Source organism: Panulirus ornatus, chromosome 12 (genome assembly GCF_036320965.1).
Source record: "Panulirus ornatus isolate Po-2019 chromosome 12, ASM3632096v1, whole genome shotgun sequence".
Classification (NCBI taxonomy): Eukaryota; Metazoa; Arthropoda; class Malacostraca; order Decapoda; family Palinuridae; genus Panulirus; species Panulirus ornatus.
Genome location: NC_092235.1, coordinates 45,230,310 through 45,244,087, shown reverse-complemented (window position 1 = coordinate 45,244,087; position 13,778 = coordinate 45,230,310). Strand labels below are relative to the sequence as shown.

Sequence of the window (13,778 nt, the reverse complement as noted above, 5' to 3'; positions counted from 1 at the left end):
GGCAAATGAGAGTTGGGGCGAGAGAGTATCATTAAATTTCAGGGAGAATAAAAAGATGTTTTGGAAGGAGGTAAATAAAGTGCGTAAGACAAGGGAGCAAATGGGAACTTCAGTGAAGGGGGCAAATGGGGAGGTGATAACAAGTAGTGGTGATGTGAGAAGGAGATGGAGTGTGTATTTTGAAGGTTTGTTGAATGTGTTTGATGATAGAGTGGCAGATGTGGGGTGTCTTGGTCGAGGTGATGTGCAGAGTGAGAGGATTAGGGAAAATGATTTGGTAAATAGAGAAGAGGTAGTAAAAGCCTTACGGAAGATGAAAGTCGGCAAAGCAGCAGGTTTGGATGGCATTGCAGTGGAATTTATTTAAAAAGGGGGTGACTGTATTGTTGACTGGTTGGTAAGGTTATTTAATGTATGTATGATTCATGGTGAGGTGCCTGAGGATTGGCGGAATGCTTGCATAGTGCCATTGTATAAAGGCAAAGGGGATAAGAGTGAGTGCTCACTTTACAGAGGTATAAGTTTGTTGAGTATTCCTGGTAAATTATATGGGAGGGTATTGATTGAGAGGGTGAAAGGATGTACAGAGCATCAGATTGGGGAAGAGCAGTGTGGTTTCAGAAGTGGTAGAGGATGTGTGGATCAGGTGTTTGCTTTGAAGAATATATGCAAGAAATACTTAGAAAAACAAATGGATTTGTATGTAGCATTTATGGATCTGGAGAAGGCATATGATAGAGTTGATAGAGATGCTCTGTGGAAGGTATTAAGAATATATGGTGTGGGAGGGAAGTTGTTAGAAGCAGTGAAAAGTTTTTACCTAGGATGTAAGGCATGTGTATGTGTAGGAAGAGAGGAAAGTGATTGGTTCTCAGTGAATGTAGGTTTGCAGCAGGGGTGTGTGATGTCTCCATGGTTGTTTAATTTGTTTATGGATGGGGTTGTTAGGGAGGTGAATGCAAGAGTTTTGGAAAGAGGGGCAAGTATGAAGTCTGTTGGGGATGAGAGAGCTTGGGAAGTGAGTCAGTAGTTGTTCGCTGATGATACAGCGCTGGTGGCTGATTCATGTGAGAAACTGCAGAAGCTGGTGACTGAGTTTGGTAAAGTGTGTGAAAGAAGAAAGTTAAGAGTAAATGTGAATAAGAGCAAGGTTATTAGGTACAGTAGGGTTGAGGGTCAAGTCAATTGGGAGGTAAGTTTGAATGGAGAAAAGCTGGAGGAAGTAAAGTGTTTTAGATATCTGGGAGTGGATCTGGCAGTGGATGGAACCATGGAAGCGGAAGTGAATCATAGGGTGGGGGAGGGGGCGAAAATTCTGGGAGCCTTGAAGAATGTGTGGAAGTCGAGAACATTATCTCGGAAAGGAAAAATGGGTATGTTTGAAGGAATAGTGGTTCCAACAATGTTGTATGGTTGCGAGGCGTGGGCTATGGATAGAGTTGTGAGCAGGAGGGTGGATGTGCTGGAAATGAGATGTTTGAGGACAATATGTGGTGTGAGGTGGTTTGATCGAGTAAGTAATGTAACGGTGAGAGAGATGTGTGGAAATAAAAAGAGTGTGGTTGAGAGAGCAGAAGAGGGTGTTTTGAAATGGTTTGGTCACATGGAGAGAATGAGTGAGGAAAGATTGACCAAGAGGATATATGTGTCAGAGGTGGAGGGAATGAGGAGAAGTGGGAGACCAAATTGGAGGTGGAAAGATGGAGTGAAAAAGATTTTGAGTGATCGGGGCCTGAACATGCAGGAGGGTGAAAGGCGTGCAAGGAATAGAGTGAATTGGAACGATGTGGTATACCTGGGGTCGACGTGCTGTCAATGGATTGAACCAGGGCATGTGAAGCGTCTGGGGTAAACCATGCAAAGTGTGTGGGGCCTGGATGTGGAAAAAGAGCTGTTGTTTCGGTGCATTATTACATGACAGCTGGAGACTGAGTGTGAACGAATGGGGCCTTTGGTGTTTTTCCTAGCGCTACCTCACACACATGAGGGGGAGGGGGTTGTTATTCCATATGTGGCGAGGTGGCGATGGGAACAAGTAAAGGCAGACAGTATGAATTATGTACTTGTGTATATATGTATATGTCTGTGTGTGTATATATATGTGTACATTGAGATGTATAGGTATGCATATTGTGCATGGGTGGACATGTATGTATATACATGTGTATGTGGGCGGGTTGGGCCTTTCTTTCGTCTGTTTCCTTGCGCTACCTCGCTAATGCGGGAGACAGCAACAAAGCAAAATAAATATAAATAAATAAATAAATATATTGAGATGTATAGGTAAATATATTTGTGTGTGTGGATGTGTATATATATACATGTGTATGTGGGTGGATCAGGTGTTTGCTTTGAAGAATGTATGTTAGAAATACTTAGAAAAGCAAATGGATTTGTATGTAGCATTTATGGATCTGGAGAAGGCATATGATAGAGTTGATAGAGATGCTCTGTGGAAGGTGCTAAGAATATATGGTGTGGGAGGCAAGTTGTTAGAAGCAGTGAAAAGTTTTTATCGAGGATGTAAGGCATGTGTACGTGTAGGAAGAGAGGAAAGTGATTGGTTCGCAGTAAATGTAGGTTTGCGACAGGGGTGTGCTATGTCTCCACGATTGTTTGATTTGTTTATGGATGTGGTTGTTAGGGAGGTGAATGTAAGAGTTTTGGAAAGAGGAGCAAGTAAGAAGTCTGTTGTGGATGAGAGAGCTTGGTAAGTGAGTCAGTTGTTGTTCGCTGATGATACAGCGCTGGTGGCTGATTCGTGTGAGAAACTGCAGAAGCTGGTGACTGAGTTTGGTAAAGTGTGTTGAAGAAGAAAGTTGAGAGTAAATGTGAATAAGAGCAAGGTTATTAGGTACAGTAGGGTTGAGGGTCAAGTGAACTCGGAGGTAAGTTTGAATGTAGAAAAACTGGAGGAAGTGAAGTGTTTTAGATATCTGGGAGTGGATCTGGCAGCGGATGGAACCATGGAAGCAGGAGTGAATTATAGGGTAGGGGAAGGGGGCGAAAATTCTGGGAGCGTTGAAGAATGTGTGGAAGTCAAGAACATTATCTCCAAAAACAAAAATGGGTATGTTTGAAGGAATAGCTGTTCCAACAATGTTTTATGGTTGCGAAGCGTGGGCTATGGATAGAGTTGTGCGCAGGAGGGTAGATGTGCTGGAAATGAGATGTTTGAGGACAATATGTGGTGTGAGATGGTTTGATCGAGTAGGTAATGTAAGGGTAAGAGAGATGTGTGGTAATAAAAAGAGTGTGGTTGAGAGAGCAGAAGAGAGTGTTTTGAAATGGTTTGGTCACATGGAGAGAATGAGTGAGGAAAGATTGACAAAGAGGATATATGTGTCAGAGGTGGAGGGAACGAGAAGTGGGAGACCAAATTGGAGGTGGAAAGATGGAGTGAAAAAGATTTTGAGTGATCGGGGCCTGAAAATGGAGGAGGGTGAAAGGCGGGCAAGGAGTAGAGTGAATTGGAACGATGTGGTATACCGGGGTCAAATTGCTGTCAATGGATTGACGCGGGGCATATGAAGCATTTGGGGTAAACCATGGAAAGTTTTGTTGGGCCTGTATGTGGGAGCTGTGGTTTCGGTGCATTATACATGACAGCTAGAGACTGAGTGTGAATGAATTTGGCCTTTGTCGTCTTTTCCTAGTGATACCTCGCGTGCATGTTGGGGGAGGAGGCTGTCTTTTCCTGGGAATGAATAAGGCAGCAAGCATGAATTATGTACATGTGTATATATGTATATGTCTGTGTATGTATACATATGTATATGTTGAAATGTATAGGTATGTATATGTGCGTGTCTGGATGTTTATGTATATACATGTGAATGTGGGTGGGTTGGGCCATTCTTTCGTCTGTTTCCCTGCACTACCTTGCTAACGCGGGAGACAGCAACAAAGTACGATATAAAAAATATATACCTCTTTGAAATAGAAAATTCCTATGTAGAGTGATTATATGGTGATATTTCTTTTCAAAAACATGTTTCTTCAGTTAAACATAAGTTTAATTAACTTTTATATGAACAGGGCTATTACTGGGATGTTGAGTTGCCGAGAATGCAAGTGACTTCGATTACAGCATATGATGAGACATCACCAGAAGTTTGGCAGAGACTCTTGGAACTTATTAAATGTTATGCAGCACTTGTATTCAGTAGATCAAGTCCTACAGAGGAAGATCCTTTGATTCCGAGGCAGGTAATTCTTTTATAACATTTGAGGGTTTTTTTTCAAATTAGAAATATGCCTTAGACTTTTGCACTGTATTTTATTTACCCAGTTCTAGATATGCTGAGGATAAAGTCTCTTATTACAATATACATATGTTAGTCAATATTTAGATATCTCAGTGTCATCTGGATAGTTGTTGTTCTCTTGATGTCTTCTCCCCTTTCTCTGGACCTCTCTCATTTTCTCTTTCTGTTTATGATACTAAGATGTCTTGAGCTTAGTTCCATTCAGTTTAAGTTGTAAAGACTCGCAACATCCATCCTCTGTTTTCTGTGGTTCGGATATTAAGGGAAGCATTACTTATGAAATATGTATACCTCAACAAGTTGGGTGCCCTTGCCTTTTTATATCAGGCGTGTGTAGTTGAAATTTGGGACCCCACTTTTAGAAAATAATACTTTCAAAAGATGCATGTGACCTCAGACGAAAGCATTATATCTGCAGCAGCTTTTTATGAGATGCAGGTTCATTTGGGTTTGAGGGATGTGAGAGGAATAAATGATGAATATAAGAGAATGAAAGTTACAGACCCCTTTAGGAGACAAAAATTAGGCTTATTAGTTTTGTGTAAGATGAGGATGAAAGCTAATGGAACCTTATATTGGCATGAGTGAAGGATGTGAAGCCAGGTTTGCAGGACACTTCAGAACACCAAGGAATGCTAGCACCAACACCATTAGGCTGTGATAGCAGAAGAAATCAGAAACAATGCTTAGTTTGAAAGAAAAGTAACAGATAACAAATGAGAAATATATGTAAAATTTCTAACTATTTAGTGCATAGTATGCAGGTGCAAATTACTCAGTTGTGTACTGGAAGCAAGGTATTGGCAACAGCAAATATATAGACATTTTTCACTAGTTTACTATATCCAGGGCAGAAGGCACTGTTTTTATATGTTTACTTTCAGGCTTACTGGGATTTAGTGAAGATCTTAGAAACATTATATCCTGAAGATCCACAATATTGCATTGAGGCTGTTGTATCACATTTGCTTGTTCCAGAAGGTTCACCAGAGCTTATGCAACATTTCCAAGATAGTGAGTTAGTTATTTGTGGTTTCTTGTACTCATTTCATTATTTTACTTTTTCCCACTAACTTTACTTTGTGTAGTATATAGTTTCAGTGTTGTAATAAGAATGGTCTCCCCTGTTAGTTGTGCCATGTACTTTTCAAGTCTTTGCATCTCATACATTCTCTGCTGCCTTTGGTTGCTAGAGTGGGATGTTGTGTTATCCATATCTTTTTCATAAATAAGCTTCAAACTCTTAAGTTTCTCACATCTTACCCAATAACACTGACCTGTCCCTTTCAAAAAGTCAAACTTTCCTTATCCTGGAAAATGCTCTGAATTTTACTTTTTCCTCTTTAGTTCTTTTGCCCCTTTTTTCTTTCAAGACCTGTCTCTCTGAAGCTTTATGGGTGTGACTGGAGCCTTCAGTATAGAAAAATAGTAAAAAGCATACCTCTCATGAATTGGTAATCTATGATGATTTTATGCATGTCTTTCTGTAAACATATTCAGCTTTCCTTGTTGCGTATTGTTTTAATGTAGTGACAGTGGGGATTGATGTGAGTAGTAATACAAAAGTGATGATTGTAATATGCATTATACAGTAATTCCAGTTAGTTGATCTTGATATTGGCAGTTAATAGTTGAAATACGGTGTATACAAAGTTCTCCTGATATGGTAAAGCTCAGCAATATCTTGTAAAATCTCACCCATTCTTGCCTTGACAAATTGTTAATCGCCTCCTTCCAGACTTGCAGTAGACCTTTGAAGTGTTGTGGAGGCTTATAAAGAGGGAAATGATTATTGTTCTTCAAATCAGAAAAGGAGGATTCACTATATGATGATTCCTGATGACTTACACTTTTTTGTACGGGATATGTAAATTATTTTTTAATTATTTATAGAGGGACCTTAACAAAATAACGGCAGGAAAAGATAACTCAGATGATGAGATAGATGATCCTACCGCCCTTCTCTCTCCTATCTAGTAGTATCTGATCATTTTCCTGCAGAACCATTATATGCATCAATAGCTTTAGCATATGGTGTTGAAAATATTGTTTTTACTTTTGCGCCTTATTTTCATTATTATTATCAAAATTTCATCAAAACATTATAGAATTTGTGTTAGATAGGTGTTCAAAAGAGGTTCTGTCTTCTTAAGTTTGTTTGATTATGTCTTAAGGCAAATGTTTTTTGGTGCAGGAATGTATCCTCACATAGATATGGGATTTTTGGGAATATGAATTGTCAATGGTTTAACTATTTAATTTTTCACCTCTTTCATTGTCCACGGAGAAAACATATCAGGGTCTGCTTTTTTTTATTTACTTCCATTATGTTTATTGCTGGTAGTACAATATATCACTTTTTTCTTTTATACTATTCGCCATTTCCCGCATTAGCGAGATAGCATTAAGAACAGAGGACTGATCCTTTGAAGGAATATCTTCATTTAGCCCCCTTCTCTGTTCCTTCTTTTGGAAAATTAAAAACGAGAGGGGAGGATTTCCAGGCCCCTGCTCCCTCCCCTTTTAGTCACCTACGGCATGCAGAGAATACGTGGTAAGTATTCTTTCTCCCCTATCCTTAGAGATTGTGGAGTTAGTATATTTTAGAACATTCTCCTTTCTTATCAGTGAAATTGGATTTGGAACATAGTTGTATTTTCAGTCATAAAGCATATGCAAATGATTCATTTATGATTTTTGCTGTGACTTCATTGTCTTGAACCAAAGTGACCATTTTCCATAATGACAGGATAATGACCCTTTTGCTTCTGACATAACTATAAAATTCGTAAGGGTTTCCTTTGCTATTTTTGGCAGTATGTGCTTCATGCATATTTTTGATTTGTCATATAAGTCTCTTAGTTCCTTTCTGCAAAACTACATGATTTACTCTACAGTGTGTGTTGTTGGTCTCTTTGAGTTTCTCATGTGCTACTCTTTTAGACAGCAGGCACTTTATAATTTCATTGTTGCAGTGTATCACTTTTGGTTTAGTAAAATGCATTCTAGTACACATTGGCACATGTTATTTTTACTGCATTGAAAGTTTTACTAAAGTATTTTCAAGCAAAGTTCATGTTTTCATTGAACAGCTCATGCCAGAATTGCCTGTCTAGAGCAGTGTGAATAAGAATTAAATTTGCAAATTAAAATTATTTTTTCATGATTTTTATGTTGACTAAAATTACATGCAGTATTAAAGTTACCTTCGAAGTAATTTGTTGGTGATCACATTTATCAAACTTTTCTCCAACATCAACATCACTAATGAGATCCTTGTTTGTAGCTTAAATTAAATCTAATATGTTCTTGTTGTGAGTAGGTTTGTCACCTAACTATATAAGGGCACTACCAAACATATTTAAAGTACAAGTCTGGAGCTACTGGAAAAGGACTCTCCCCACTTAGATACTGGTATGTTAAAATCTCATGCTATGACCATATTGCATTTTTTTTTTTTTTTTTTTTTTTTTTTTTTTTTTTTTTTTGCATATCTCTGCTAAAACAAATTTAGGTAGAGTGCATGTCTGGAGCTCCTGGAAAGGGATTCCCCCAACTTATATACTGGTGTGTTAAAATCTCCGATTGTAGATTGTAACCAAATTGTGTTTATTGTAGAAATGCCAACTGTTCATAAAGTCTTTCATTTATCTCTGGTGTCTGTATGGGGAAGTAAACTATCTTTCTATCCTATCTATCTATATCTCTGATGTCTGTTCCCTCCGGGAACTTCCATCAAGGGGAGGCCACAGGAAAAGTCTCCACTTATCCTTGCCTTTTCATGCCTACCTTGGATACACCATTCCATGCATTCTTCCACTATTTCTCTCCCTCCAGTATTCTTCTGCCCTATTTTCCCATGTCACAGGTGGTCTTACTCTCATACTGACCCCTTTAATTGTACTATCATTCATTCTCCTTGTAAATTCCCAGTCTTGCATTCTTTCCATATGCCCAAACCACCTCAAAGTATTACATTTCATGCACTCTGCCATTCCACAGTTTATTCCCTTTGCATTCCCTGCCATATCACATCTCTCATACACCCCTTCATATCTTTCTTTGTTCAATCTAGTCACGCTACATGCATTTCTCAGATAGCTTATTTCCATAGCCTGGAATTTTGACATCTGTGACTCATTCCATGTCCATGTTTTGGCTTCATAGGTCAAGGTTGTTAGGATTATGCAGCCCCCTAATCCTCTCTTCACTTCCATACTTACACTTCTACCCTTCATTATTTTATTAAGGGACCCATTGACTCTTGTATCTTATACCACCAAACTTACCCAAGACAGCACCAAAATACTTAAATTCTCTCACCCCTTCTTGTATGTTTGTGTTTGTGTTTGTGTGTGTGTTTGTGTGTGAGTGTGTTTGTGTGTGAGTGTGTTTGTGTGTGTGTGTGTGTGTGTGTGTGTGTGTGTGTGTGTGTATGTGTGTGTGTGTGTGTGTGTGTGTGTGTGTGTGTTTGTGTTTCATGTGGTTATTTAAGGTGTTTAGTCTGTTTATCTGTCTGTATCTCTGATGCTCATTTCCTCCTGGAACTCCCATCAGTGGGGTGGCCACAGCAAAAGTCTTTATGTATCTTGTCCGTGCATGCATTCCATATAGTCATACCACAAGCTTCTCTCAGATATCTCATTTCCACAGCACAGATTCCAAAGCCTGGATTCTTGGCCTTTGTGGCTCATTGCATGTCCATGTTTTGGCTGCTTAAGTCAAGGTTGACTTTCACACTGACACCTTTATGTATTTGTATCTGTTATTATACATAATCGCTGTTTCCTGCATCAGTGACATAGCATCAGGAAACAGTCGAAGAATGGCCCATCCATTCATATGCACATATATGTACATATATGCCCTCATATGCACATATACCTACATTCCTATGAGTCCATAGGGAAATAAGTTCCCTAGTGCACTTTTGTGTAATAATCACATCATCGGGGGAGATACAAGAAAGAAATATAAGTCAGTTGATATACAACAAAGAGACGGAGGTAGGATGCCATTTGGTAAACTAGTGACTATCTAAGACAGACAACAAGTGTATCATAAACTTACTGTGTGGACCAGAAGGGGAACTGTTTACAAATTTTATCAACAATAAAGCTATCCAATTTGTATAGACCTTCACTAATATTAAGGTTATAATTCCTTCCTAGCACTACCTCTCACGCATGTGGGGGGAAGGCGTTGTCATTTTATGTATGGCAGGGTGGCGACTGTAATGAATAAAGGCAGCAAGTATGAATTATGTACATGTGTATATATGTATATGTTTTATTATTTTTTTTTTTTATTATACTTTGTCGCTGTCTCCCGTGTTTGCGAGGTAGCGCAAGGAAACAGACGAAAGAAATGGCCCAACCCCCCCCCATACACATGTATATACATACGTCCACACACACAAATATACATACCTACACAGCTTTCCATGGTTTACCCCAGACGCTTCACATGCCTTGCTTCAATCCACTGACAGCACGTCAACCCCGGTATACCACATCGCTCCAATTCACTCTATTCCTTGCCCTCCTTTCACCCTCCTGCATGTTCAAGCCCCGATCACACAAAATCTTTTTCACTCCATCTTTCCACCTCCAATTTGGTCTCCCTCTTCTCCTTGTTCCCTCCACCTCCGACACATATATTCTCTTGGTCAATCTTTCCTCACTCATCCTCTCCATGTGCCCAAACCACTTCAAAACACCCTCTTCTGCTCTCTCAACCACGCTCTTTTTATTTCCACACATCTCTCTTACTCTTACGTTACTCACTCGATCAAACCACCTCACACCACACATTGTCCTCAAACATCTCATTTCCAGCACATCCATCCTCCTGCCCACAACTCTATCCATAGCCCACGCCTCGCAACCATACAACATTGTTGGAACCACTATTCCTTCAAACATACCCATTTTTGCTTTCCGAGATAATGTTCTCGACTTCCACACATTCTTCAAGGCCCCCAGGATTTTCGCCCCCTCCCCCACCCTATGATCCACTTCCGCTTCCATGGTTCCATCCGCTGCCAGATCCACTCCCAGATATCTAAAACACTTCACTTCCTCCAGTTTTTCTCCATTCAAACTCACCTCCCAATTGACTTGACCCTCAACCCTACTGTACCTAATAACCTTGCTCTTATTCACATTTACTCTTAACTTTCTTCTTCCACACACTTTACCAAACTCAGTCACCAGCTTCTGCAGTTTCTCACATGAATCAGCCACCAGCGCTGTATCATCAGCGAACAACAACTGACTCACTTCCCAAGCTCTCTCATCCCCAACAGACTTCATACTTGCCCCTCTTTCCAAAACTCTTGCATTTACCTCCCTAACAACCCCATCCATAAACAAATTAAACAACCATGGAGACATCACACACCCCTGCCGCAAACCTACATTCACTGAGAACCAATCACTTTCCTCTCTTCCTACACGTACACATGCCTTACATCCTCGATAAAAACTTTTCACTGCTTCTAACAACTTCCCTCCCACACCATATATTCTTAATACCTTCCACAGAGCATCTCTATCAACTCTATCATATGCCTTCTCCAGATCCATAAATGCTACATACAAATCCATTTGCTTTTCTAAGTATTTCTCACATACATTCTTCAAAGCAAACACCTGATCCACACATCCTCTACCACTTCTGAAACCATATGTATATGTCTGTGTATGTATATTTATGTATACATTGAAATTTATAGGTATGTATATGTGTGTGTGTGGATGTGTATGTATATGCATGTGTCTGTGGGTGGTTTGGGCCATTCTTTTGTCTGTTTCCTTGTGCTTCCTTGCGAACATGGGAGACAGCAACAAAGTATAATAAAATAAATAAAAGATAATTCTTTGTGTATTTAATAATGGAAGATTCAATGATATTGCTTGTGGTACTGGAGTTAGAGTTAATAAATGAGATGGCATTACTCCATTCAATACAATGATCATGGTTTTTAATGTGATTAATCAAGGCATTTGATTCTTGTCCTGTTCTTATACTATTTTTATGTTGCTTAAGTCTAACAGAAAGATCTTTACTAGTCTGCCCAACATAAAATTTATCACAATTTCTACGTGGCACTTTATAGATGCATCCAGGAGAACTTTATGGTGAGTTCCTGATTAAGATATTCTTTATAGTATTATTGTTGCTGAAGGCAACATTTACAATAAAGGATTTAAGTAACCTCTTCTCTCTTTACCAAATCATTCTCCCTGACCCTCTCACTTCATGCACCACCCCAGCCCAAACACCCTATATCTGCCACTCTATCATCAAATGCATTCAACAAACCTTCAGGATACTCACTCCATCTCCTTATCACTTCTTCACTACCTGTTATCAGTTCCCCTGTTGCTTCCTTCACTGATGTTCCTATTTGTTCTCTTGCTTTACACATGTTATTTACCTTCCAAAACGTCTTTTTATTCTCCCTAAGATTTAATGATACTCTCTCACCCCAACTCTCATTTGCCCTCTTTTTCAACTCTTGCACCTTTCTCTTGACCTCTTGCCACTTTCTTTGTATATCTCCCAGTCATTTGCACTACTTCCCTGCAAATATTGCCTAACTCCTCTCTTTTCTCTTTCACTAACAATCTTACTTCTTCATCCCACCATTCACTACCCTTTCTAATCTGCCCTCCTCCCACCTTTCTTATACCTCATGCAACTTTTGCGCAAGCCATCACTGCTTCCCTAAATACATCCCATTCCTCACCCACTCCCTTCACGTCATTTGCTCTTACCTTTTGCAGTTCTACACTCAATTTCTCCTAATACTCCTTCACACAAGTCACCTTTCCAAGCTCACTTACTCTAACCCCTATCTTATTCCCAACATTCTCTCTTCTTTTTTGAGAGCTTCTACAAATCTTCACCTTTGCCTCCACTAGCTAGTGATCAGACATCCCTCCAGCTGCCCCTCTCACCACATTAACGTCCAAAAGTCTCTCTTTTTCATGCCTATCAATTAACACATAATTCAATAATGCCCTTTGACCATCGCTCCTACTCACATATGTTTTATTTATTTATTTTTTATTATACTTTGTCACTGTCTCCCGCATTAGCGAGGTAGCGCAAGGAAACAGATGAAAGAATGGCCCAGCTCACCCACATACACATGTATATACATACATGTCCACACGCACATACACATACCTATACATCTCGACACGTACATATATATACACACACAGACATATACATATATACACATGTACATAATTCATACTTGCTGCATTTATTCATTCCCGTTGCAACCCCACCATGCATGAAATGAAAACTCCCTCCCCCCACATGTGTGCGAGGTAGCACTAGGAAAAGACGACAAAGGCTACATTGGTTCACACTCAGTCTCTAGCTGTCATGTATAATGCACCAAAGCCACAGCTCCTTTTCCACATCCAGGCCCCACAAAACTTTCCATGGTTTACCCCGACACTTCACATGCCCTGGTTCAATCCATTGACAGCACATCGACCCCGGTATACCACATGATTCCAATTCACTCTATTCCTTGCACACCTTTCACCCTCCTGCATGTTCAGGCTCCGAACACTCAAATTTTTTTTCACTCCATCTTTCCACCTCCAATTTGGTCTCCCACTTCTCGTTCCCTCCACCTCTGACACTTATATCCTCTTTGTCAATCTTTCCTCACTCATTCCCTCCATGTGACCAAACCATTTCAAAACACCCTCTTTTGCTTTCTCAACCACACTCTTTTTATTACCTTACATCTCTTACCCTTTCATTACTTACTCGATCAAACCACCTCACACCACATATTGTCATCAAACATTTCATTTCCAGCACATCCACCCTCCTCTGCACAACTCTATCTATAGCCCACGCCACACAACCATACAACATTGTTGGAACCACTATTCCTTCAAACATACCCATTTTTGCTTTCCAAGATAACGTTCTCGACTTCTACACATTTTTCAATGCTCCCAGAACCTTTGCCCCCTCCCCCACCCTATGATTCACTTCCACTTCCATGGTTCCATCCGCTGCCAGATCCACTCCCAGATATCTAAAACACCTTACTTCCTCCAGTTTTTCTTCATTCAAACTTACCTCCCAATTGACTTATCCCTCAACCCTACTGTACATAATAACCTTGCTCTTATTCTCATTTACTCTCAGCTTTCTTCTTTCACATACCCCACCAAACTCAGTCACCAGCTTTTGCAGTTTCTCACCCGAATCAGCAACCAGTGCTGTATCATCAGCGATCAACAACTGACTCACTTCCCAAGCTCTGTTATCCACAACAGACTGCATACTTGCCCCTCTCCAAAACTCTTGCATTTACCTCCCTAACAACCCCATCCATAAACAAATTAAACAACCATGGAGACATCATGCACCCCTGCAACAAACCAACATTCACTGAGGACCAATCACTTTCCTCTCTTCCCACTCGTACACATGCCTCACATCCTCGATAAAAACTTTTCACTGCTT

At 39.9% G+C, this 13,778-nt stretch overlaps 1 protein-coding gene across 2 annotated transcripts in view; it reads left to right on the top strand.

Moving 5' to 3' along the window:
* Positions 1-13,778, top strand: part of LOC139752029 (uncharacterized) — a 200,938-nt gene that overhangs the window by 121,838 nt on the left and 65,322 nt on the right. For both annotated transcript variants that reach the window (XM_071667820.1, XM_071667821.1), the window contains 2 exons: positions 4,039-4,209; positions 5,153-5,282. In XM_071667820.1, coding sequence (XP_071523921.1) covers positions 4,039-4,209; positions 5,153-5,282 — 301 coding nt within the window. The remainder of the gene's footprint in view (positions 1-4,038; positions 4,210-5,152; positions 5,283-13,778) is intronic.